Here is a 23,528-nt window from a genome sequence, read left to right as displayed (position 1 = left end):
CCATTGTTCCTGTGTGATTTGTGATTTGAATCGGAAAAATGAACTCAAACAAGCTGAACATTTTATAAAGGATGGATTTTTAGATCCATATAGTCTGGATTAAACTTTGTATTTTTTGTTTATTTAATCTTATGTTGCTATATATGTTTTTCAAACTTTCAGACCATATGAGGATTTGTGTGTGTGTGTGTGTGTGGGTGTGGGTGTGTGTGTGTGATATGTGGTTTCACTGTATGTGGTCTATCCAATATTTAAGTATACTGTATCCCAGTATGAAACTATACAAGATTTGTTTGACATATTTGGCTTGACAACATTCCTGCATATTTATAATTTTCTTGTATTACTAGTATAGTTGTGCTGATCTTTCATTTTCATTCTTTCATTCTGATTTGCAAACTTGAATGAAATGTTTTAGATGAGCATATCCAGATCATGGACCTTTGCAGCATGTTATTATTATTATTATTATTATTAAGATTTTTATTTATTTATTTATTTATTTATTTATTTATTTAAGCTTAGTGGATATGTTTATTCTGGTTTTCAGTCAGTATATCATTTTTCTATCATTAAGCATGTGTGGTTGCAGATTACCTGATGATAATCACATACTCAAAATATGAATAAAACAATTTAAAAAATAAACAAGCGAATGGGTGGAATGACAGTGTTCTCCATCATGGTCCAGGTTGTTGCACTGGGGGATGTTCCTGATGGAACAGTGGTAACAGTTATGGCAGGAAACGATGAGAACTACTCGGCAGAGCTGCGGAATGCCTCCGCTGTCATGAAGAATCAAGTGGCACGCTTTAACGACCTGAGGTTCGTCGGGAGGAGTGGGCGAGGTCAGTGTCTTTCTTGGATTTTCAGTAATCACTCATAACCATAAGAAATAATTTTTTTTGTGTGTGAATCACTTAATGCATGGAAACCACATGTAGCAGCTCCTGTTTACAAGACAAGAAACAGAGCGTAGTAGTGAAACCTCTGCATGTGGTAGATTATCCATTGAGATACTAAACCGCACTTTTACCATGGATGCCCAGTACAGTTTAACAAACAGCCCACGACTGGAATTCATGAATACGTACCACACAAATACTCACGTCCGTGATTGATTACTAGAGTCTTCTGAAGTCATATCGGTTGAAAGCACACGTAAACATGCTACTGAGAGATCGCTACATTATATGTCACGGAATGTAATTCGAGTACTTCCTTGCTAAAGGACAAAAAAGCAGTGGGTGTGTTTAAACATTTCTGCCTGTCGATCTTGTGATTTTTCATGACAGTTATTTATAATGATATTTTACAGACATATGTATTTATTTACTTTGCACCGAGCTAATGCAATTTACAAACAGACAGTTGTTATATACGAATGCAGGCCTAAAGGGCACTCAGGCTGGGCATGTGTAGATGAATACTGCTTTTGATATGGGGGTAATTACTGCTAAAAAAAGAAAACCAGGCCTTGTGATCCTTTGGAAAGACCCTTGTTGAGAAAGCAGGCTTTGAAGAAGACAGTACAGGCAGCTGGATCAGAGGAGCAAGCAGTCTGATGCTGGAGGCAGGCGAGCCTCCCTGAGTGTCGTCTAGACTTGCCTTCTTAATCTTTACAGTCCCTTAGAGTTAAGCGCTCAGATGTTCAGTTAAGGAGCCCTAAAAGGGCCTCATTTCAAAGCCTTACAGACTGAAATATGTTTATAAAAGTTCAATTAAAGGTGTCAGGAAGCCCAAACTGTAAGGTAATAAGACAGTATAATTATTTGCCCATAAATATTCCGTTTCGAAGCAGGACAGACCTATCTGTCATTTTGTTTTTAAATGGGCACGTTGAAGTGAACAGTGTTTGCTAAGACTGCACTGACAGACGTCTGATTTCCTTCCAACCGCTGGCCTAAGCGCTTTATTTTTTTCTTAATGTAACACACATCTCTAGACACACTCCTTAGCATATGTGTGCATATTCGAAACAGAGAGAGCATGTTATCTCCTTGCAGCTGTCACAGAGAAGAGGGCTCTGGCCCGCACTGAAACCTACACCTCACCAGGCTTGGGTTTCTCCTATCACTGATACGAGATCTGCAGGCGGAAGTCACAGGGGAAGGTAGCAATGCGTAAGGAAATTAAATAAGGGAAACAATCCTGCATGCAACAGATGAGAATTAGATATGAGCAACCAAAATCAACAAGGCTGAAAACAAAAACACCTTCCACCTTTCATAAGCTGGGTTCTAGTTTGAGCCAGCAGTTCATGAGATGATTTAAGTAGCCAACAGTCTGCTAGTAAATCAATCAGGGCTCATAATTAGCAAACAGGATTGAGAAGGTTTTGCTATTTTTATGTTAATACTGTCAGTACATGAAAGTCTGAGTTCACTATTGTGAACTCAGAAACCTGAGCATCAGGAGAGGGTGGTATTGGGGGTATTTTTAGTTGGTGGTGTGGAGTTGTTGGATCCAGGGGAGAGGCGGGCGTTGATCTGGTGGCTGGGCACAGCGCTAGCCTGCGGTGTGGCTTCGGGATCTGGTTACTGGGAAGGGCTGGGTTGGGTTTGATTGTTGGACGCAAACTTGCATTTTGGGGGCTTAAGGACAGATTCCTGAGGGAGAAAGAAAGAGAACGAATATAGTACCAGTACACACGGTAAGAGACATGATTTACAGTAATAGCCTCAGTGAAGTAGTCAAGGTCAGAGCTTATATACAATGCTTGGGGAGTGCCTCTAGAATGGTATTTTTATTTTTTATGATCATAGGCTCCACATGTTTTGACAAGGCAACAATGAGAGGTTGATATATATTTTATACACATGGTCCATTGTAAGCTTGTGTTTGCGAAAAAAGAAATTCCTTGGTTTCATGAAATAGATTTGCAGATTGAGAGAAATTAACAAAAAAAACACACACACACAAGCCCAATCAACAAAGCTTTGAGCCAGCCACGCATCCTGATACACATGCAAAGCCGAGTGGAGCTGGCCACTTCACTGAGTCACTCGTTTTCCGCCCACCTCTTCCTGTCTCAGCAGCAGATTGCAGCTCAGAGAATGTGTCATGCCTGACTTCACAGCATACTTTGCAGATTACTCTTGTTGCTGAGTTTGTTACTTTTGAAGCCACTTCAAGCTTCCTGTGTTTTGCTCACAGAGTGACATCTATTAATATTTCTGTTACGTGACAACATCCACACAGCTCACAGCAAGTCAGATGTAAAAGACCATTTATTCTTTTTTCTGTCCAGTTCTTATAGAGATATGGTTTGTAATTGCATGAGAATTGTAACTTAAGATGCAGTAAAGTGAAGGTTCAGTGGATGGTTGAAGTCCTCTTAAACACTATTCATTAAATGAAAGGTCATGTGAGGATAGAAGAGGCACCATGGGGCTGTCTTTGGGTTTGCCTTTACATTAAAAGCCTTCAGCACATTTTCACAGCATAATGGAGAATGACTCAGTGCTGGGTAGAAGGTTATAAAATAAAAACAACCTCATTGTCATACGCTGAAATAAAGCCATGTTACAGTGCTGGATGTATATGAAATGACCGACACACTGTTTATTCGGCGTTGAGTGCTGACACAGCTGAATTAAAATGGCCATTTTGCTCTGTTTTTTTTTTTTTTTTTTTCATTTGACATTGCTGTCTATTGTTTCCTCAGTGTTTCAAACGTTATGTCCTCCCATGGCAGTTAAAATCCCACAATCACCGTCATCACCAGCAGCAAAGAAAATGCAAATGCACAGCGTAGAGTGAATGTGGCACATTGTGCTGGATACTAACGGGCTATGAACCTTTTTGTGTCTTGCAGGGAAGAGCTTCACTCTGACAATCACAGTATTCACCAACCCTCCTCAAGTGGCCACTTACCACCGAGCCATAAAGGTCACAGTGGACGGACCACGAGAACCAAGGAGTGAGTAACCCCTAAATATCAACCGTCATGTGATAACGATTAAAAAATGCACAAAGAGGTGCATGCAAAAACCACTGGGAGAGATGAATGGTGTGGTTCGACCACGTGTCGCCCCAGCTGGCATTTTGCCCCTTTTCTCAGCCCAGAGGTGGGAAGTAGGGCCAGAGTCTGTGGGCTGGTGGGAGAAAGATGATGGATGAATGGATGCATGGATCGTGTTAGGGCACTGTTTTAAAAAATGGATCCAGCATGCCTGAAAGCACAAAGGCAGCCTTTGAGCAGCAACAGGCATGCTAAGTGAGAGGCAAACACAAACACGTGCTGTGGAGCCGTTCGCCTTACGCAAATGTTTACTGTATCTGCCTCTTGTCTGCATCCTTCAACGTGTAGTGCCAGCCGCTCAACCTTTAACCTGAAGCCCACTCTTTAGCATGCACGCGCACACACACATATACACTAGAGTTGTCTGGAAGCTATGTGAAAGTAAGATTTGGCTGCTGATTCAAAGGGATTGAAAAACTAAAACTAAAGTCAGACTTGCTGTTCTGTCTAGAACAATGTAGAAGTCATTTAAAGTTTATTTCTTAGTTTTGCCTAGCACGGGTCACTTCACACAGTTTGAGCCCCGTGTAATTAGTCTCGAACGAGGAACATTGTCTGGCAAAAACGCTTCGGTTACTGTCCAGCTTTGAAAATGGAACTTTCATCAGAGTTAATGTCTCGACTTGCACAAAGCAAAGAGGGTTTATGTGCTTCATGCTTTAGCATAGAACGCGAGTGTTCTTTTTACCTGGAGAGGAAAGAAAAGAAAAAAAAAAACATGGCTGCTAAATTTCAATTTTCACACGAGGGCCCCTGAAGCTGTAAATACACACAAGCTGTCATGAATGACTTTCATGTGGCACAGAAAAGAACAAGAGCCTCGCATGGTTGAGAGAGTGTTTAGGTTATAGTCTGTTGCAGATTGACATTATGGTCAAAAGTCTGCAAAACACAACCTTTTTGTGGCGAGGCTGATCATATAATCAGGCTTGGATTGCTGTGCCTGTTAATCTAAAGCGACAGACTGTAAATATCTCCTGTCATCATTTTTGCATCATTTATTTTATATGACTGTAGTTTTATGAAGCGACATGACCGTTACAATAATTTGACTAACATTCCTGTTTACAAATCGAGAAGGGCCTTAGCAACTGACATCATGGGCTTTTTGGTAAGCGATTGTGTTAGATTGTGTGCACTTCCTTTTTTTCTCTCGCTGCAGATAATCCATTTGCATTCATTTAAAAGTGCAACACTTCTCTTTAAGTCTGTTTCAATACTGTCCTCTTCCCTAACCATCTGCTTGTCTGCTGTCACAAACGTTCAGTACTTCTGCCATCACCCGTTAGGCAGTACACTATGTGCTGTACACCCATAATCGTGTGTTTGTCTTTAAAAAGGAGAAATAGCAATATGTGAGCCAAGCAGCCTGGCACACAGCTGTTCCTACCACAGTTTTATTCTTACATACAAAGATATATTTTTGACAGTTAACTATTTTTGGCTACAAATTCAGAACTATCACTTCACAAACAGTGTGTATTTTTTTTCTTCTTCTCCTGTTCCTCTCGATTAACACATCTGGCAGCAGATGTTTGAAGCCACTTCATATCCGTGTGGGCTCATTATTCATCACTGGATTAAAAATACCCCGTGGCATCACTGATTTGACAGCCTTTAATCTCACACACCCCTGATTCATCTCCATTTTGTTGTAGTTTTGTTCTCAAGGCAAACAGAATTCGACGTTTGCCAGACGTGGCCTCTGTTGATGTAAACAGTAGGGGTTTAGTGAAGCATGAATTTGTGTGTGTGTGTGTGTACACGTGTGTGACTGTATATTGAGTGGTTACAGTGATACATTGAAGGTTTAAATAGGTTCATCTAGATAAGCAAGTTTTTTTTTTTTTTTTTTGTAAATAGTTTACCTATTTACAAAAAGAGAGTAGCATTGCTGCCTCACAGCTCCAGGCTCCCTGGTTCAATCTTGCCTGTACATGTTTATGCGCGTGTGTTCACACGTGTTTCCTCAGGGTTTTCTGGTTTCCTCCCACCTCCTAAAACATGCAGATAGACAAATTGGCTATGATAAATTGCCCTTAAGTGTGAATAAGTGTGTGAGTGTGTGGGCATGATACCCTACGCACCAACGAATATTCCCGACTCAAACCCAGCGTTCTCAGGATTCTTCAGATCCACCGCGGCCTTGATCAGGATAACGCAGTTACCGAATTTAGTACACTAAGTACATTTAGATTTAGTTGTTCACATGGATAATACAGCTTGCTAAACATCGAAAGTACGGTATGTCATATTTAGCCATGTAGTTACGTTCTTTTCGTTGATGTACTTAAAGCTTTAATCATGAACATGAATCCGGTTTTTATACCAGATCAATTTCACAATCAGTTAAGTCTTGCGGTGAAACTTGCACATGATTCACAGGATGCCAATTGTGATAATTATGTAGTGATTATGAGTAAACACCGTTCAGTATATGGTTAGGTACTGATCATTGTTTTGTTTTTTTGTCGATTTTCTACATTAACAGCACACAGTCGCAATAAAAACCTTTGCACAGACGTAAATAAAAATAGCTTCTCTAGCACACCTTTATTTAACAGGCTTTAATGGTGTAAAGCATTGTCCCACTTTTTTACAATCTAACATTTACCCTCTGCCGCTCTTACTCTCTCATTTTCTCTCCTTCTCTTTCTCATTCTATTCTCATCCATGAGCTTTTGCTAAGCATAAGGCAGGTTGCCAGGCAGGAAATGACACATGCAGAGGCATCTTGAGTTGCGCAAGCTCCTGTGGGTGTGCAGAGAAGCTGCCTCTGTCTGCATGTTTATGAATTCTCCCATGTATATCACACGCAAAGTTAGCAGGGGTGAAATAAACATTCCTAGACATACTGACAGAATTCACAATGCGCTTATGGTTGCAAACAGCAACATTTTGTTAACTTTACTTAACCGATGAAATCACTGGTTTGCTCGACATACTATCAGAAAGAGACATATAGTACCTGTGTTGACTTGCAGGGCGGTTTGGTCTTTGTAGTGCATTTAGTTACTGCTAAATCTAGTGAATCTTCCAATTATGTGAAAGCAGAAGCTGGAATTTTACACTTGATTTGCACCATAGCTTTCATGTAGCTACAGTGAGGCAAGATTACAGTAGGAATCAAGAGGTAATAAAGAAACAAATAATTAAATAAACATTTACCTCCCACCTCCGGGGTTGGAGGTTTGAATCCCACATTGGCTGATTGGCATTTCCAAATTGTCTGTATTGTGAGAATGTGTGTGTGATCTTGCCCTGTAACGGGTTGGCACCTCTGCTTCGTGCCCTGAGTCCCCTGGGATAGGCTCCAGGCTCCTTATGACCCTTTGTAGGATAGGGTATAGAAAATGGATGGATGGATGGATGCATTAGTCAAGAAGGTTGGGAGGGTTACTTTAAAATTGTATTCCGTTACAGCTACAAATTACTTCATAAAAAAATTTAATCAGTAATGTAATCCAAGTATCACAATAGGAAAGTCATGTACTCTGATTACTTTTGGATTATGTCAAGGCCACCTATGTAAATAAAGTCAAGAAAAAAGCAACATGATCTAGAATACTTTTATTTAGAGGTTATAAGCTTATTCATTTTAAGTTTAAAACATGTTCAATGTTTGGATTTGTTTTAATAAAATAAATAAATAAAAGAGCACTGTCCCTGATGCGGATAGTATTACATCAGAGTGACCATATTCTGGCTTTCCAAAAAAGGACACCTTTTTTCTTTCAAATCAGTGTTATAATGAATGCAGGCTTTAATACACTGAAAAAGACACCCTATTCACACATTTGAATGGCCATGTAATACGATGAAATATGATAACATGAAATTAAAAATGACATTTTATGGCTGTGGGCATTGTTTCAACTCAGAACAGCTGTCATTTGCTGCTATTGTCAAGCAACTGTTTGACACCGTATACAACAGTGCGTTCGCTGAGAGTAGGCTAATGGTTAAGAGGCAGGAATTTGGACAATAGTTTCTGCAAGCCTTTTAATCAACCAATTGGTGTTCGAGAAGGCAGGAATTACAGAGAGGGGTTAAAGCAATGCAAATATGCACAGACATGATGCAGTATTAGACCATACGCACATCATAATGAAACTAACATAATGAAACTAAAACCGAAAGAGGACGGGAAAAAGAGGACGTATGGTCATCTTAACAAAAGCATTTCAGTGTTCGTTTCTACCAAATTAACTTCGCACAAAATTTATTTGTGCATGCACCAGGAAGTTGCTCGTGTGAGACACAACTGGCGAGAGAGAACCAGAACTATAATCAAGCAGCTGTCTATATTGTGTTATGTCAAAAGATTCATTTTTTTGGTTTTAAATGAAAAAAAATTTGTAAACCTGATAGTATTTCCATTTTCGCCAAATGTACCTGTAATCTGATTACTTACTTGACGTAACTGTAACGGATTACACTTACCAGTTTTTTGTATTCTGATTACTGTACGTAACGTTGTTACATGTATTCCATTACTCCCCAAGCCTGTTAGTCAGCAATCAAATTTAGTTGCTTAAAAGGGCATGAACGTGGATTTATTACCAAAATAAACAAGCTTAAACGAAAATGCCGATACAGCATATGATTGGCTCAGGCAGCAGCTAACCAGAAGGTAACCATGGATACAGAGACTGACATTAATAATAACAACAAATAATGCCTATATGCCGAAATATTAGGGGAAGTCTTTTAGACAGACTGTTTTAACCATACAAATGTAACACCTGATCATTTGCTTCTAAACAGGTTCTATTTGTTATTTTAAAAAAAACATGGATAATATCCACAATATCTCAGAAAATTGTGACATAGTTTTTCATCATATTGCCCATCCATACTGTTAAGGTATTCTAAGATTTCTTAAAGAAGCTTGACTTAAACTGAAACCACAACATTTGACCTACCCACCATGTGAACTCAACAGTGCAGTAATTATGTAGCAGGACTGGTGTAGCGGTGGTTATTAAGAGCAATTTCAGCTAATGTATTGGGAGGGGCTGGTCAGATCTTTAATAGAGGGCTCTGTTTTACTACCACCACTGTGGCTGACACCAGGGCCTGCAGACCACCAGAGTACAAGCATTCTTAAGGACCAGATGCATATTTGTCTCTGATTCGCCTGTAATACATCAGATAATATGTTTTAACTGGGGTCAGGATAAATACGTGACAGTGCTCCAGTCCAAAATCAATACAAGTCAAAGTTATGTGTGAAATGAAATCTGTTTGTGTGGGGGAAAGATTTGCACTTGGAAGTAGGGACATTTACAGTATGATACCACAGGAGATACTATTAGTGTCAGGCATATGGAGTTCATTTTTGAACCGTTTGTGGAATGTTGCTGTTGCTCATTTGGGTTCTGAACAAGAATGTCTATGATTGCAGAAATAATCATGCACTGTAGAAATGTGCTTGGTTTAGTTATAGATGGGTTTCTTTAGTAAAGTATGGATTTGACTACTGAATACTAAAAAAACTGTTTAAGGAATGTTAAAGAGGTAATTTTAGTAAGTTGTATGGTGTAGATAGAATAAGCAGAATACAATTGTTAATAAATGTTGTAAATATTGTGTGTGTGTGTGTGTGTGTGTGTAAAATCATCACTTCTTATTTGAAATCAATGACTTCTTTTGCTCTTCATACTGGTTTTCTTCAACCAGCACATGATAGATTCATTTCAGTTGGATGTTATTGTTCCGTCATTGACATATCAATGAGATGACGTTCCGGCTCAGCCAAAATGTTCAGTCTCTCCAGGTTCGAATGATGAATTCGTGTAACATTTGTTGAGTCAAATGGAATCATTTACAGCAGAAAGCAGGTCTGGTGTGTGTATTAACAGCATATTACGTTAGCGAGATGGAAAACACACTGTCTGTTTTATGAAAAGGTTCTGTATTTTCCAAGCTTCTGCATGAGCCTGTGTGTTTTGACTGCCATACAGACGCCTGGAAAAGAGCTATTGTCTCTTTGAGGACTCCAATAAAGCGCTAGCCAAAAAGACTTCAAAGCTTTACCTCCATGTTTGTCAGTTTCAGAGGCACGGTAAATGACGTCGATACGCTTCTCTTGGATTAGTCCACCTCGTTCTCTTTTTGTCATCCCTTTGCTTTCCTTCCTCATCATGCTTCCCTGAAACACTTCAAATTATTACCTATTAGCATAGAATTGCACCGTACGTTTACGTTCAAGGTCATATACTTTTGTGGTGCCCATGTATTGTGCCCATGCTTGCTAACAATATACTGTAGAGCGATGTTAGCATTAGCACTGACAATAATATTGCGACTATTGTTGAATTGTTTACGTTGCGGTTTGTGTGTGGAGCCACTCTAATTACCAGAGCCAGAAATGAGCATTAGTGGCGAATTTGTGAAGTTCCTCGAGGCTTTGAACGTTTAGTGCATGTCTCGACAGGTAGGCTCCCACAACAAAACACTCACAGTAGGCCTCTCAGACAAAAGGCCGTACGGTCCATTGAAAATAAACTTATTCCGGGTTGACTTGCATGAGAAATAATCCTGATGTGCTTTCTCTAAGCACATTTCCAATTGTGAAGTGAACTTAAGATGTTACTTGTTGCTGTTGGCCAAGAGGAAACCTTTGGACCTCGTATGAACGACAGCAAGCTGACAGCTTGGATGGAGCTATACAGTTTTTGTAAAATCTGCTAGTACTTTTTTCCCTGCACACAGCTCCAGTGTATTAACCCCCCCTCCCCCCAACCCCCGGTAAAAGTCGCCGACTTTCGCCACAATGTGAGAACAGAACGGTGTGTTCGTATTACCATAACCGTTTCCCTGCACTGACATGTTTAAAGAGAACTATGGCAAGCAATTTCTCCAACAGCATCCAACTCTCTGAATACATTCATCTTCATTTGGAGCGCTTAGCCAATTTTCTAGCCGTACTGTTCACTATAAAATACGCAAGGTAAACCTTAATCCGTCTCATTTTTTATGTCTCAGACATTGGGTGAATTGCGTAATTTAAAAAAAAACTTTTTTTTACAACTTTTTTTAACAATTTTTTTTTGTTGTGAAGTTGCATAGTGTCTGCTTGCTGCAGCCAGCCTGTTGATTTATAAAGCTCTGGTAGTATTTGTGCCCTTTCTTGGCATGCTTCGCTTCCTGAATCCTGGAACACACAGACCACACAGGCGACTGGCGGAACTCCAGCCCTGCTTGGCTGCCTTGTTCTCTCTTTTCTCTTCTCGCTCGCGCTCACTCCCTCCCACCCACTGCCCTCCTCTCTGATCCTGTGAGCAGACAGGCGTTTGGCCTTGTCCCGTCTTTCGCTGCTGTTTTTTCCCTGCTTGCTAATTTCACAGGCTCCTCACACGGAGCTGCCATATGAAATAATCCATTGTTTCGCTCTTCAGAGGAGTCAACCCTCCCCACAGCACAGCAATTAAAGAAATGAAATCTAGACGGATGTATGTTTCCCTTTCTTCTTCCATCCGTTTTATTCCCTGTGTCGCCACTGGATGATTGATATACCCTGACAGCCATGGCTGATATTTGATGTTGATGATTGCTCTGGCGTTTAACGAGTTAAGGGTGTTTTTGCAGGTTTGAACACTATCGAATGGCGATTTCACATGCAAACAGGCAACTTTTCCAGAAATACAGCCTCTCACTATGTATTCGTTCATATTATTTACTGCCCATGCCATTTTCTTTTTCCTTAAAAGCCAGCTTTCACAGTTTTGCTTGTGCCAAGAGAATGGAGTCAGCGTGTACTTTGAATAAGCCTTTTTAATGGATTTTTTTTTCTTCCTGGTAGAGAATTGCTTCAAAGCCTCATTAGTAATGTCAGGACACGTACGACTTGCACAAGATCATCATTTGGGAAACGATCAGTTGTTTGTTATTACTGGTGTCCTCAATTATGACTCTAACCATTGACCTGCTGGATTCAATTATGAGACTAGCGTAAACCTTTTTATTTCTCAAGGAGGATGTGAGCATTATGGAATTTCCTTTGTTGCAGCTGAATCACTCACATGAATGCTTTTGTTCTCCATCTTCTGGAGCATTTAGTCTAATGTATAGTCCATTCAGATTTTCAAGGTTTAAATTAGCCAGGATTTCACTCTGTATACCTTTTTAAGATGTTTAAGACAAAAAATATATTTTAGGGACTCAAAAGATTTACCTAGCGGATTATTTGTATACTATGAAATATGAAATAAGAGTAGAGCGTTTCATTGGCATTCTAGCCATATACAAGTATACACTCACTGACCACTTTAATAGGAACATTTGTACACCTGCTCATTCATGCAATTATGAAAACAGCCAATCGTGTGGCAGCAGTGCAATGAATAAAATCATGCATTCAGAATGGGGGAAAATGTAATAAGACCAAGCAATGTTTTTCCTGTCTTGAGCCTGTGCCCATTGTAACTACAGATTCCTGTTCTTGGCTGACGGACAATGTGGTCTTCTACTGTTGTAGCCCATCAGGTTTGACATGTTGTGTGTTCTGGGATGCTGTTCTGCTCACCACAGTTGTAAAGAGTGGTTACATGAGTTACTTTAGCCTTCTTGTAAGCGGACCATAAGCCTGTCCATTCTCCTCTGACCTCTCTCATCAACAAGGCATTTCTGCCTGCTGCTTACAGAATGTTTTTTTTTTTGTTTTTGCACCATTCTGTGTAAACTCAGAGACTGTTGTATATGTTTCTGAAATATGTTTCTGTTGAAGTTTTCTGAAATACTCAGCCCAGTCTCACACCAAGAACCATGCCAAAATTCAAAATCATTGAGATCACATTTTCCCCCCATTCTGATGTTTGCTGCCCCATGATTGGCTGACTGGATAGTTGCATGAATGAGCAGGGGTACAGGTGTTCTTATAAAATTTACCAGTGAATGTACAGTAAAGCAAGATAGTGTTCTTCCTGCAATATATTACAGAAAGTGACAACAGTGCGGCACAAGCTAATCACCTGACAACGTGTCGTGAAATGAGGTTTGATAAATTCAGCTTTATAGTTAATAAGGTAATTTTGATAGTTTGACAGTCAGGTAGTATATGAATACTGTTATTCTTTTATACATTGCAGTTTTTAGGAGAGAATTACTTGGTGTACATGATTTGGCATTGCCATACGGTTACATTAGGAGCTGGCTGATGGTGCTGAGGAATAACTGTCCTATTCACTAACACACTGGCAGGTTTGTCTGATGCATCCAACCTTGATATTTATGGAACAAGAAGCATGACACCCTCAGTGATTTTATGCCTCTAATAAAATTCAATATGGTGAGTATATTGGCAGATAATATTTCACGGCGCTTGTAAGCCCTCGTGTAATTTGTGACAAGCTTGCTTCCATATAGACACAGAGGTGTATTCATTCACCAAATCAGCCCAGTTAAATGAAATTAAACTGCTTGCCCTTTCCAGTGGCGGCAGCAGCAGAGAGGGCACATATTTCTTATGTTTTCCTCAGTGCTTACACACATGGCGAATGCTCCTAGGGATTACTCGCGCCCGAGATCCTTACGTGTGGCAGACATTAACCTCTGGACGAGGACTCCTTCTCACAAAGTGCTGTTTGCTCAGCTTAACTTCAGAACACAATCAGGTTTTGCAGGGTTAGAGGTAGCTGAAGCTCTGCGAGCCAGCTGGAGCGCTGCCCAGCTTCGGCAGAAGTTTCTCTTTTCTTCTGTTTGATATTTACTTTAGAGCCATTCAGCGGAGCCGAGCGGGGCTAGACAGACAGGCACATTCTGACTAAAGAGAGAAAAAAAGGCTTAAGAGGTCTATCTTTAAGCTATATTCTTCTCCTATATTGACAGAAAGGACGGGCTCCAGTGAGGCGTTTTTACAGACGTGATATAGGCTCGCGTATGTTGCATCAATACCCTCAAGTATACTCAGTAGGGAAGGCGTGAGTGTTCTGGGTCATGGGGAAGTGCTTATGACGTGACTGGTTCTCTTTATGAGATGATGATGACTGTTTTTTCGTCCCATGACACATATATGTACTCACATTTCTGATAACACTAAAAAATCAGTCACTGTGCAATTTAACCCTGAGTGTTCTGATGGAATAACTTCTGCATCATGCTAAGCAACAAGAACGTAGCTACAAAAAAATAGAGATCATTTTAGATCATTTTGTCAATTTCATCCATGCTTAAATGTGATATCTATTTGGCAAGCATAGAATGCTGACATGTTCTCAAGAACCCCCAGCTCTGATTACGTTAAAGTAACACTTTGGGTCTACTTGTTGTTTTAGGACACAGGCAGAAGCTGGAGGACCCTCCAAAACCAGGGTTGTTCTCTGAGCGCCTGAGTGAACTCGAACGCCTGCGCCACAGCACCATGAGGGTTGCCGTGCCCACGCAGAGCCCCCGGCCGTCCCTCAACGCTGCAGCAAACTCCTTCAGCCCACAGGGACAGACACAGATCTCAGGTGTGACTACCATTTTAGATAAATATCACCTTAATTCAATTAAATATGCTAGAACATTACATTTAATAACAGTGTATAACTGCCTTCTTCCATGCTCGTTGAAGTTTAGCGCTAAATGCAAATGTTTGCCGTTGCACTTCCTCCAGTCTGTGCAGATACCATGTTTACCAAATGAATGTGGAAAGCAAACAGAAACACCTTCTTGTCTTGCTCTTCATATTGTCGCCATTCGTTGTAATAGAGCACATTCTCATAGCACACTGAGAGAGTAATAATGGTTTCCAGCACATTGTGTGTTTTAATATGTCATTATAAAATCCATTGCTGAAATTGTATCAATGTTCTATTCAGATCCCTTGGGCTTAGCAATAAAACCATTGCTAAAATGACAATAAGATTAAGTGAAAATGCTTCAAATCACCTGCAGACAAGAAATTACGAGCGCACATTGATGTCATGAAGATACATTGATTAGATGTGTGGAGACACTCATTTAATTTCTTTGCTCGCTCCGTTGCGTTCGCAGACCCACGGCAGTCACAGTCGTCTCCTCCATGGTCGTATGAGCAGCCATACACCCCCTACCTGACCCAGATGACTTCTCCTTCTATCCACTCTACCACTCCGCTCTCCTCCACCCGAGCCACAGGCCTGCCCGCCATCAGTGATGTACCAAGACGTCTCTCAGGTACAAAACATAACTGTGCCACCCACCCACATTACACCTTCAGTCCGAACTCTTACTTTTACCCAGATGTGAAAGAGAAAGATGCTCTAGTTTGAGCAAACTAGAGCAAAGAAAACACTCTTCTTTGAATGAGTGTTTTCTTACTTAATTGATCCCATTAGAGGTTTTGTCAAAGGTTTGTCAAATCTGCACAATGTGTGAAGTAAAATCAAAGCAGATTTTTTTTCCCAGCCTCCTCTGTTTGCCTTTTAAGCAACAGTTGCATGTATAAAACTTGCCCATTGGCAGATATCTTTTTAGCAACGTCACATATGAAATACAGAGAATGACAATATCGCTCCTTGCCCCATCCCTTCCACTGGAGTCTTTTGAAGAACTTATGAAGAACTTCTTTTGTACAAGCTTGAAAAGGAACAGTAAAAAAGAATAGAGTTGTTGACTCGTCCTCTACAATATGCAGAGGCTGTAAAAGGCTCAACTCTGAGTGGGAAAGATCTGTCATGTCTGTGCCTTTATTAATTGAACAAGAGAATATGTTATAGAACCTGTTAGAAACAAACATGAAGTTCCCTCTTCAGTACACCTGTTTGACTCATTGCCAGGTCGTTTTTGAACTTCTTTCCCCTCCGGCTCTCCACCCTAACTGTGTTCTTTGAGCACAGGGCAAACGAGAAAGTTGAAATGACTCAGCCTCAGCATGGCTGTTCATTGCCTGCTTTTTTAACCCTGGCCAGCTGCCTTGTTGGGTTTGATTAGTTTAGATTTCACCCCCTTTTCATCTCGGCAATGTCAGCCTTTGTTCTTTCCTCAAAGAGACACATGCACCTCTTGGTCCTAATGCCCTCTATTCTTCCTTTGATAGGCCACGAACATCCCTGTGTCGGGAGGGGACGTCCCATATCGGCTCAGTTGGAGCAGCTGCTGTACTGCTTCATCTTATCTTTGTATTGTTCTCAACCTCAGAGTCTTACATCCAGGACTGATGAGATAAAGACAAGACTACAGGGATGGGCAAATCTGAAATTTCTTAGCTATGCCTCTGGGCAAGTGAGAGTTCCGGTGTGGTTGCCAGACTCATTATTTGTTTGCCCAGAAATGTTCATTTAAGATTAATTTAATCCAAAACATGACAAGTTAGTTAGCTAGTTTAGTACATATTAGTGAGCACGCACATCATTGGGGATTGAAACATTCTGTGTAGTTATAACATTAGTCCTTATTCTATCCATTTAATCAAATCCATGAATAATAAACTGATAGCCTGACACATAATCTTGTAAGAATTGTCTTGCCAAATCTAAAGAATGAATTATGATCAATTGATCATTGTTGTGCATTTTTAGAAGCACCATGGAGTTTGTATAATGTGGTGTTGACATAACATGACTGAGTCTAGTCTGAATTCCAGCTACATAAGTAGTTATTGAGTCATAGTTTCAGGTTACAATCAGTATTATGTGGTACTTACAATGGCTTCTTAAAGAGCTCAGAATATATTTTGTCTCCATAATTTTATTTTTGATGATAATGAGTCTTTATTGATCACATATACATATGCACAGTGAAATTGTTTTCTTCGCATACCCCAGCATGTTAGGAAGTTGGGGTCAGAGCACAGGGTCAGCCATGATACAGCAACCCTTGAGCAGAGAGGGTTAAGGGCCTTGCTCAAGGGCCCAACAGTGGCAGCTTGGCAGTGCTGGGGCCTGAACCCCCGACCTTCCGATCAGTAACCCAGAGCCTTAATCACCAAGCCACCACTACCCCATCATCAATGATGATGATGATGATGTATAGGATGTTTTGTTCTATGGCTTCCCCTGTCTGCGGCATTGTGAAATGTCAGCAAGCTGATAACGTGAGCACCCGATGTGCCTATAATTGGCCACACATGTTCTCTTAAGTGTCACGATTCATCGCTCAGGGGCGTGGACACTAAAGCAGGGCTGCAGCTTTCCACCAGCACACTGACAATGAGGATGGTGTGAAGCTGAACTGCTGCCTAGCATCAGGGTTACACAGCGGTCAGTAGAGGAACTGATAAGGAAAACAGATGAAAGATGAGGTTAGCGGATGATGAGTGAGAGTGTGCTGGGGGGTTGAGAGAAGAAGAAAGTCCAGTGTGGTAATTGATTACATTTGGTGATGAGAAGGAAGAGGATTAGGAAAGTCTTTTTCCCCATTTGCACTCTTTTGGCCCAGCACTGTGGTAGCCACAGACCATTAGTGGTTTGTAATTTTTAGAAAAGCCAAACGAGGGTCTGAAAGAGCAGATCTGCCCCTTCTCTCTGGCTAATCGCAGACGTGCAGCCACATCTGAGGCTGCTCATTATGCATCCCATGGAAACTGTTTTCCCCCACAAACTGCTTCCATATGGGTTCCTGCTTTATCCTGGACTTATCCTGCTTTGATATTTTTCACAAATATGCGTGTACACAGGCATACATAAAACAACCTTGCACTAACAATCGAAGATATGAGCGAGAGCTGTGCCCTCTACAACAGTGGAGAAATAAATAGGTGTTAATGAGATTGATGACTATTCTACATCAGCATGACAGTAGTAACAGCATGTGCTTGAGGGCTGTAATGTGTGGTTTGAAAGTGGTTTGAAAGCTAACCGTTAAAGTGAGTGCTTATCTGTGTACAGGGTTGATGTTTTTTTCTTTAACTTTCTTGAACTCACAATGACTGATTATTATGAATTAGGTAACTTATGTACCATGTTTGCTTTGACATTTGGAGTAAGGAAATTCAGATCTCATTATTCAGCGATAAAACAGCCACCGTTTGGCGAGCGTGAGATAAACATTTACAGTGTGGATTAAAAGTAATGCTTCACAGCGCCCCCTTTTGTCTGAGTGTCATTGCTTTCGTTATAGGATACGGGAAATGTGGATGCCACATTAGCGGCTTTTTAAAACTACTTTTATACATCAGTGCCCACACCGCAGGACATGAAGCGCTCATAAGCCAATGCAAGTCTATGGAGTGATGCAGCTCTTCCCTGGTTGAAAAATGTCTGTGTAACTTTCTGTAAAATGATTTTTACTCTCTTTTGTTTTGCTTTGTTACAGAAGTTATACATTTCTGCATATTGCAAAAGATGTTCATAAATATAACACCTCCATTTCCAATCATTTCATTGAGCCTGACTGCTGAAAACGTGTGCAAAGCATGACTAATGTAAATGTACAAGGGAACAGAAATCATCAGAAAACTACTAACACTTTTTAAGAACAACTATAATATTAGCTTACTAATTATTTTTAATCCCTATAACTAAAATCAGGAAGGATAAGCTTCATGTAAAAATTCATTCGTCCTAAATTTACCAAATAGCAGAATGTTAACTAGAGCTAATGTGATGAATGCCTCAGAATAGTTAGAGTTATATATATATATGATAATCACACCCTACCTGATTATGTCAACGGCACTCAATCACAAATCCAATAGCAAAAATAACTATACCAAACTTGACATTTACTACCAGACATAAGGAACATTAGCTGAGAACTGAGATCAAGTTAAAGAAGTTAAACTGTGTTCAGCAGTAATAAACCATAAACTCGCATTACCTGCCTTAACAGCTGTGTAATTTCCCCTCATAAAATAAAAACATTACACACATTTTCTCTGCTTTCTCTTGTGAAAAGTAATCCCTTGTACTCTTACTTTGGGGTGTCAGTGATTTTTACATCCAAATGCTGCCCAGTTAATTCATCTGAATATGGGACAATCTGCACACTAAGGGGGCGGCACCTCTTAAGGTGGCAGAATCTTGATTTCCTATATCTCTGTTTTAATGCTTCCGTAGCTTGTAAGTAAACGTACTAAACACACTGCCTACTTTTCTCTCTTATAGGTACATCAGATCTGAGCCCTTTTGCAGCCGACCCACGCCAGTTCGAGCGCCAGTTTCCCAGCCTGTCATCTCTTACCGAGACACGCTTCTCTAGTCCCAGGATGCACTACCCCGCCACATTCACCTACACACCGACCCCTGTGACATCAGGCATGTCTCTAGGCATGTCCAGCACCACCCACTACCATACTTACCTGCCACCTCCATACCCAGGTTCCACCCAGAACCAGAGCGGGCCATTCCAGACCAGCAGCACACCATATCTGTACTACGGGGCTTCATCTGGCTCGTACCAATTCTCCATGGTGCCAGGGGGGGAACGCTCCCCAACACGGATGCTGCCACCATGCACCAGCGCCTCAACAGGCATCAACCCAAATCTGCCAGCTCAGACTGAAGGCACCGAGGCCGACGGCAGCCATAGCAGCTCACCCACCGCACTCAACTCTAGCGGGAGGATGGACGAGTCTGTGTGGCGGCCATATTGAAAAGGGAAAATATTTGGAGGGTTACACAGGTCTACGTAGCAATGCTCGCAAGCTACGCAAATCTCGGTAGAAATAGTCCTTATGGAATTGGTTTCTAAGCACAAATGCTACAAATTGCGCAGTTCAGAGAGCAGTGTAACTTTAGTACTTTAAGTTACGAGTCCAGGCATTATTCCACTGCAGAACCGCTGAGAGCCATGCCAGCGCTCTGTTGCTGAACTGAACTGGTAGAAGAACTTTTATTGTATTAGGTATGTGCTTCCCAGACTATTGACTGAGACTGTTTTCATACTAACTCAGTGTATTTTGAAATTTTTTAACACTGAACATCTTTTTTTTTAATTTATGAGTGAAAAGTCAGATATATTAGACGGTACCTGATTATGTACATGCCCTCAGATGTTTTTAATTTATGTATAAAATTGTAGCAGATATGGTACTAAGAAGCAATATAAGCCATATAAAACATAAATTATGCAAAGTTGTTAGAGGGACAAAATTTAAGACGCTTGAATAATATTTTGGGAATGATTAATAACTTAATTGTATATTTACTCTTTAGTAATTTAAAATGTTTTTTTTATCTTTATTGTAAGGCAAATACATATCCAATATGTAAACAATGAAGGAAAGATGTCAGACTCAGATCAATTTTTTATTATTATTATTATTATTTTATTTTATTTTTTTGCTTGGGTGCTTGGGTTGTTGCTTTCCTCCTTAGAAAGCTGCATTCATAGGGAGGGGCATTTGGCTTAAAAATTGAGAGGCACTTGCAAAGATAACAAGAGCCAAGTCTTGAACTGAGTCAAGCATCTATTTACACATATGTGACATATTCCTCTCTCGGTTATTATTCTGACTTTGTTTATCCGATGTTTGATCAAGTTAATTTATTTTTTCAACTTGTCGTTTATTTAATGATATTGAGTGACTACGAGCAAGACCAATAGCACGCAGCAATCGTCTCACTCTTTCCATGTTCACGAGGAGCTGTGTTCAGGCTGCCTAGATTTCTTTCAGTTTACAGCACCCTTACAATCACAATACATGTTTCAGTCATGAGCTCTGAATACATGTACAACGTACACAATCAGTATGAGGAATCGGCCTTTAATTCTTAACTGGACCATTAACTGTGCGTGTATGAGGTCAGGTGAACACTATGCAAGAAAATATGTATAAAAAATATTTTTTACAAAAACTATCAAATGGATCGCATTTTGCTTTTGTCCATGTATACGTCCGAGAAATATCACTTCATGACATGTGGAAAAATGTACATCAGATGTTCCAGGTCATTTACTACAAGACTAGAGAATTGAGCATGTTATATTTCATAATGCAGATTTCGTAAGCAGATATTCCAGAATACAGACAATCGGCCATGTTTAGCCATCTAAATTACTTACTTAATACTGTTAGCATTTTTTTGTTTCTAATTGTAATTCTAAACTTATTTATTACTTGGTGAACCATGTGTCAAGATTGATTTCTTACTGACAAGAGATCTGCAAAAATTTCACCAATTTTATATTTGTAATGGTGTCATTTTTTTTTTTTTTACGAGATTTAATCACAGTCTTTGAACATGTGTGTGTGTTTGTGTGTTTGTGTGTTTGTTTTTTGGATTTAGACAACACGTGATACTTCATTTGTAAATTGTAACTTAAGAGGCTGCAGGCAGCACCCGGGGAAACCAATGTCATTTTTTTTTGGTTTTATCTGGATCAAAGCACTTCTTTTATTTTCTTTTTGTCTTTGCTTGGTTTCGAATAAAGCCTCGATGCCATGGGGGAAAGGGAACAGCTAAACAGCCAATCACAAGATCACAAGAGTCATCACTTCGGTACAGAGCTCGAGCCAGTTTGAGTTTACAACTAATACCTGAACACACACAGTAATTAAGCAATATTTGATATTCTTGTGTGTGTATGTATGTGTGTGTGTTACGGTACTGCTACAATATGAATCAGGGTTTTAACTTGGATATAAACTGGACTGACTGTTGGTGAGAGCACAAAAATGTCACTCTTGCTCAAAGTGATCATAGAGTTTTCCAGCATCTGTTTTTAAATCGGATTCTTCTTTTTTTTTTTTTTTTACTGTTGTCTTTTGGCTGTGAGAAGAGCGAACATGTTTACAATACTGCAAAAGACTTAAAGAACCTCTGCACTGTTACCATAATTGAAATAATTTCTGATAACTGCTTTATGCCAGTGATGAGTAATACCCAAAGGTTGACTTGTTCTGTGTGAATTATGTTTTAGTGACACTGCAAAGTCTCGCAAGCAGTTTTGGGTTTGCATCAAATAGCTGACAAATGTGCGGCTCATGTCGGAGCCCTGAGCTTTATGAATGGCCTAGCGAGTAATGTTAATCAGGAGCTGTGGTCAGCAAATCCGCTGCTGGAGTCAGTTCCAGGATTTTTCATCTCCAAGTGAAATCCAGCACACTCGGAGTTGACTGATTGGCGGCGTTCACTGCTTTGAGGTCTTCGAGGGTCACTTGGGTTTCATAACTAACCAAAAATGAATTTTCCCCTCTGATTAAGTGAACTAGGAGAGGCTTAAGGAGAGGCCTGCAGGCTGAGAACAGGAATAAGTCACAGCGAGTAGATTCAGATTGGCCAGTTGAAAGCAGCAAATGCAAAATTCGGCACGGTATGTTAGAACATGTCTCTCAAATACAGTGTTTTGCATGTAAAATTTTGGGAATAAACCCTTTTATACATAAATATGCATTGTTTTGAATAACCTTCATAGACATTTAGTTTGTAAACTGCTGCAGAACGTTTTGTTTACTTTTACCATTGCTTTCCATGCACATACTGTACAGATTTGTATGTCTAGTTGATCAGTCACCCTGGTTTTCTGTCTCACATCTATTCATCATCTGAACTCATTTATTTGTGAAACTTCCAGTAGTTTCTGTAGGACTAACAGGTCCTTTAAAAATTGTGAGATTGTTAAACATTTCTAATGATTGTATCATTGGTCTTGGAGAATAAAAAGAAAGATTTTGTTAAAAATGCGTGACTGGGCTATAATTTTTCACACTAAGGTGAAAAGGCAATCATAAATCTAGACTGTGCTACATTATTATACTGGATGATATATGTACTTTTTTTTCCGCTCCAGAATCCTACCTTCAGAACTCTACCTCAATAAATGTGATTGTACAGCAGGTGCTTCCTAAGAAAAATGAACAACTGCTGGAATGGTCAAGGGAAGTGCGAAAACCTATTTTAACTTCCTTTTAGTGAGTGACACTTATAATAACATAGCCTTGGGCACCACCAGTTTGTATTCTGCAGGTATTACTGCTCTGGAAAGCCCCTGCACGATCAATGAAAAAGGCTAAATCTGGGTGCAGACTGCAGTCTTTAGTTCAAGCTGTGTCTCATACATCATTATTAGTGACAGTTAGAATAACACCCTCATACATGGAAAATCCACACATGATCACCTGACAAAGGCAAAGATGTGTTCAGTGCATCGCATCGCATGAGACGTAATTAGTGGTAGTATTGTGCAATGGTAGTATTGTCAGCTGACAATTGGTTGGTTGAGAATGATGTATATATGATGTATATATGATGTATATATTGTGTTTATATATATATATACATATATATATATATATATATATATATATATATATATATATATATATATATATTGTGTATATAGTATATAGTACAAACATTGTTATAGATTTTTATTTTATGACTTCTACATTACATATACAAGATTCCCAAACATTAGTTTTCTAGCACAAAATTAAATGTTACAGAAAAATGTTTGCATGTCAGTAAAGAAGACAGCATATTACGTAATAGAACACTTTTCAGACAAAAAACACAATGAAGGCTGCTGGGTTTTGCTGCAAAATTAGGAAGCAAGTGTGACAGTCAAAGTCTCCAGAAGAACCGTGTCTGGTTCTGCAAGATGCTCGATAAAACTTACAGCTCCTTTCCTTATAAATCTGCACTAATTGTTCCAG

At 39.8% G+C, this 23,528-nt stretch overlaps 1 protein-coding gene across 2 annotated transcripts in view; it reads left to right on the top strand.

Annotated features, from left to right (window-relative positions):
• Positions 1-22,554, top strand: part of runx2a (RUNX family transcription factor 2a) — a 43,333-nt gene extending 20,779 nt beyond the window's left edge. The window contains exons 4-8 of one of the 2 annotated variants that reach the window (XM_017476549.3): positions 692-848; positions 3,818-3,922; positions 14,302-14,478; positions 15,005-15,166; positions 19,036-22,554. In XM_017476549.3, the coding sequence (XP_017332038.1) occupies positions 692-848; positions 3,818-3,922; positions 14,302-14,478; positions 15,005-15,166; positions 19,036-19,523 (1,089 nt within the window). In that variant the 3' untranslated portion in view covers positions 19,524-22,554. Of the gene's footprint in view, positions 1-691; positions 849-3,817; positions 3,923-14,301; positions 14,479-15,004; positions 15,167-16,028; positions 18,016-19,035 lie in introns of those variants that run through there. The other variant, XM_017476550.3, reaches the window with a different exon arrangement.
• The last annotated feature ends 974 nt before the right edge of the window (positions 22,555-23,528 follow it).

The sequence above is a fragment of the Ictalurus punctatus genome, chromosome 9 (genome assembly GCF_001660625.3).
Source record: "Ictalurus punctatus breed USDA103 chromosome 9, Coco_2.0, whole genome shotgun sequence".
In the NCBI taxonomy this organism is placed as follows: domain Eukaryota; kingdom Metazoa; phylum Chordata; class Actinopteri; order Siluriformes; family Ictaluridae; genus Ictalurus; species Ictalurus punctatus.
This window is presented reverse-complemented; position numbering and strand designations above follow the sequence as displayed.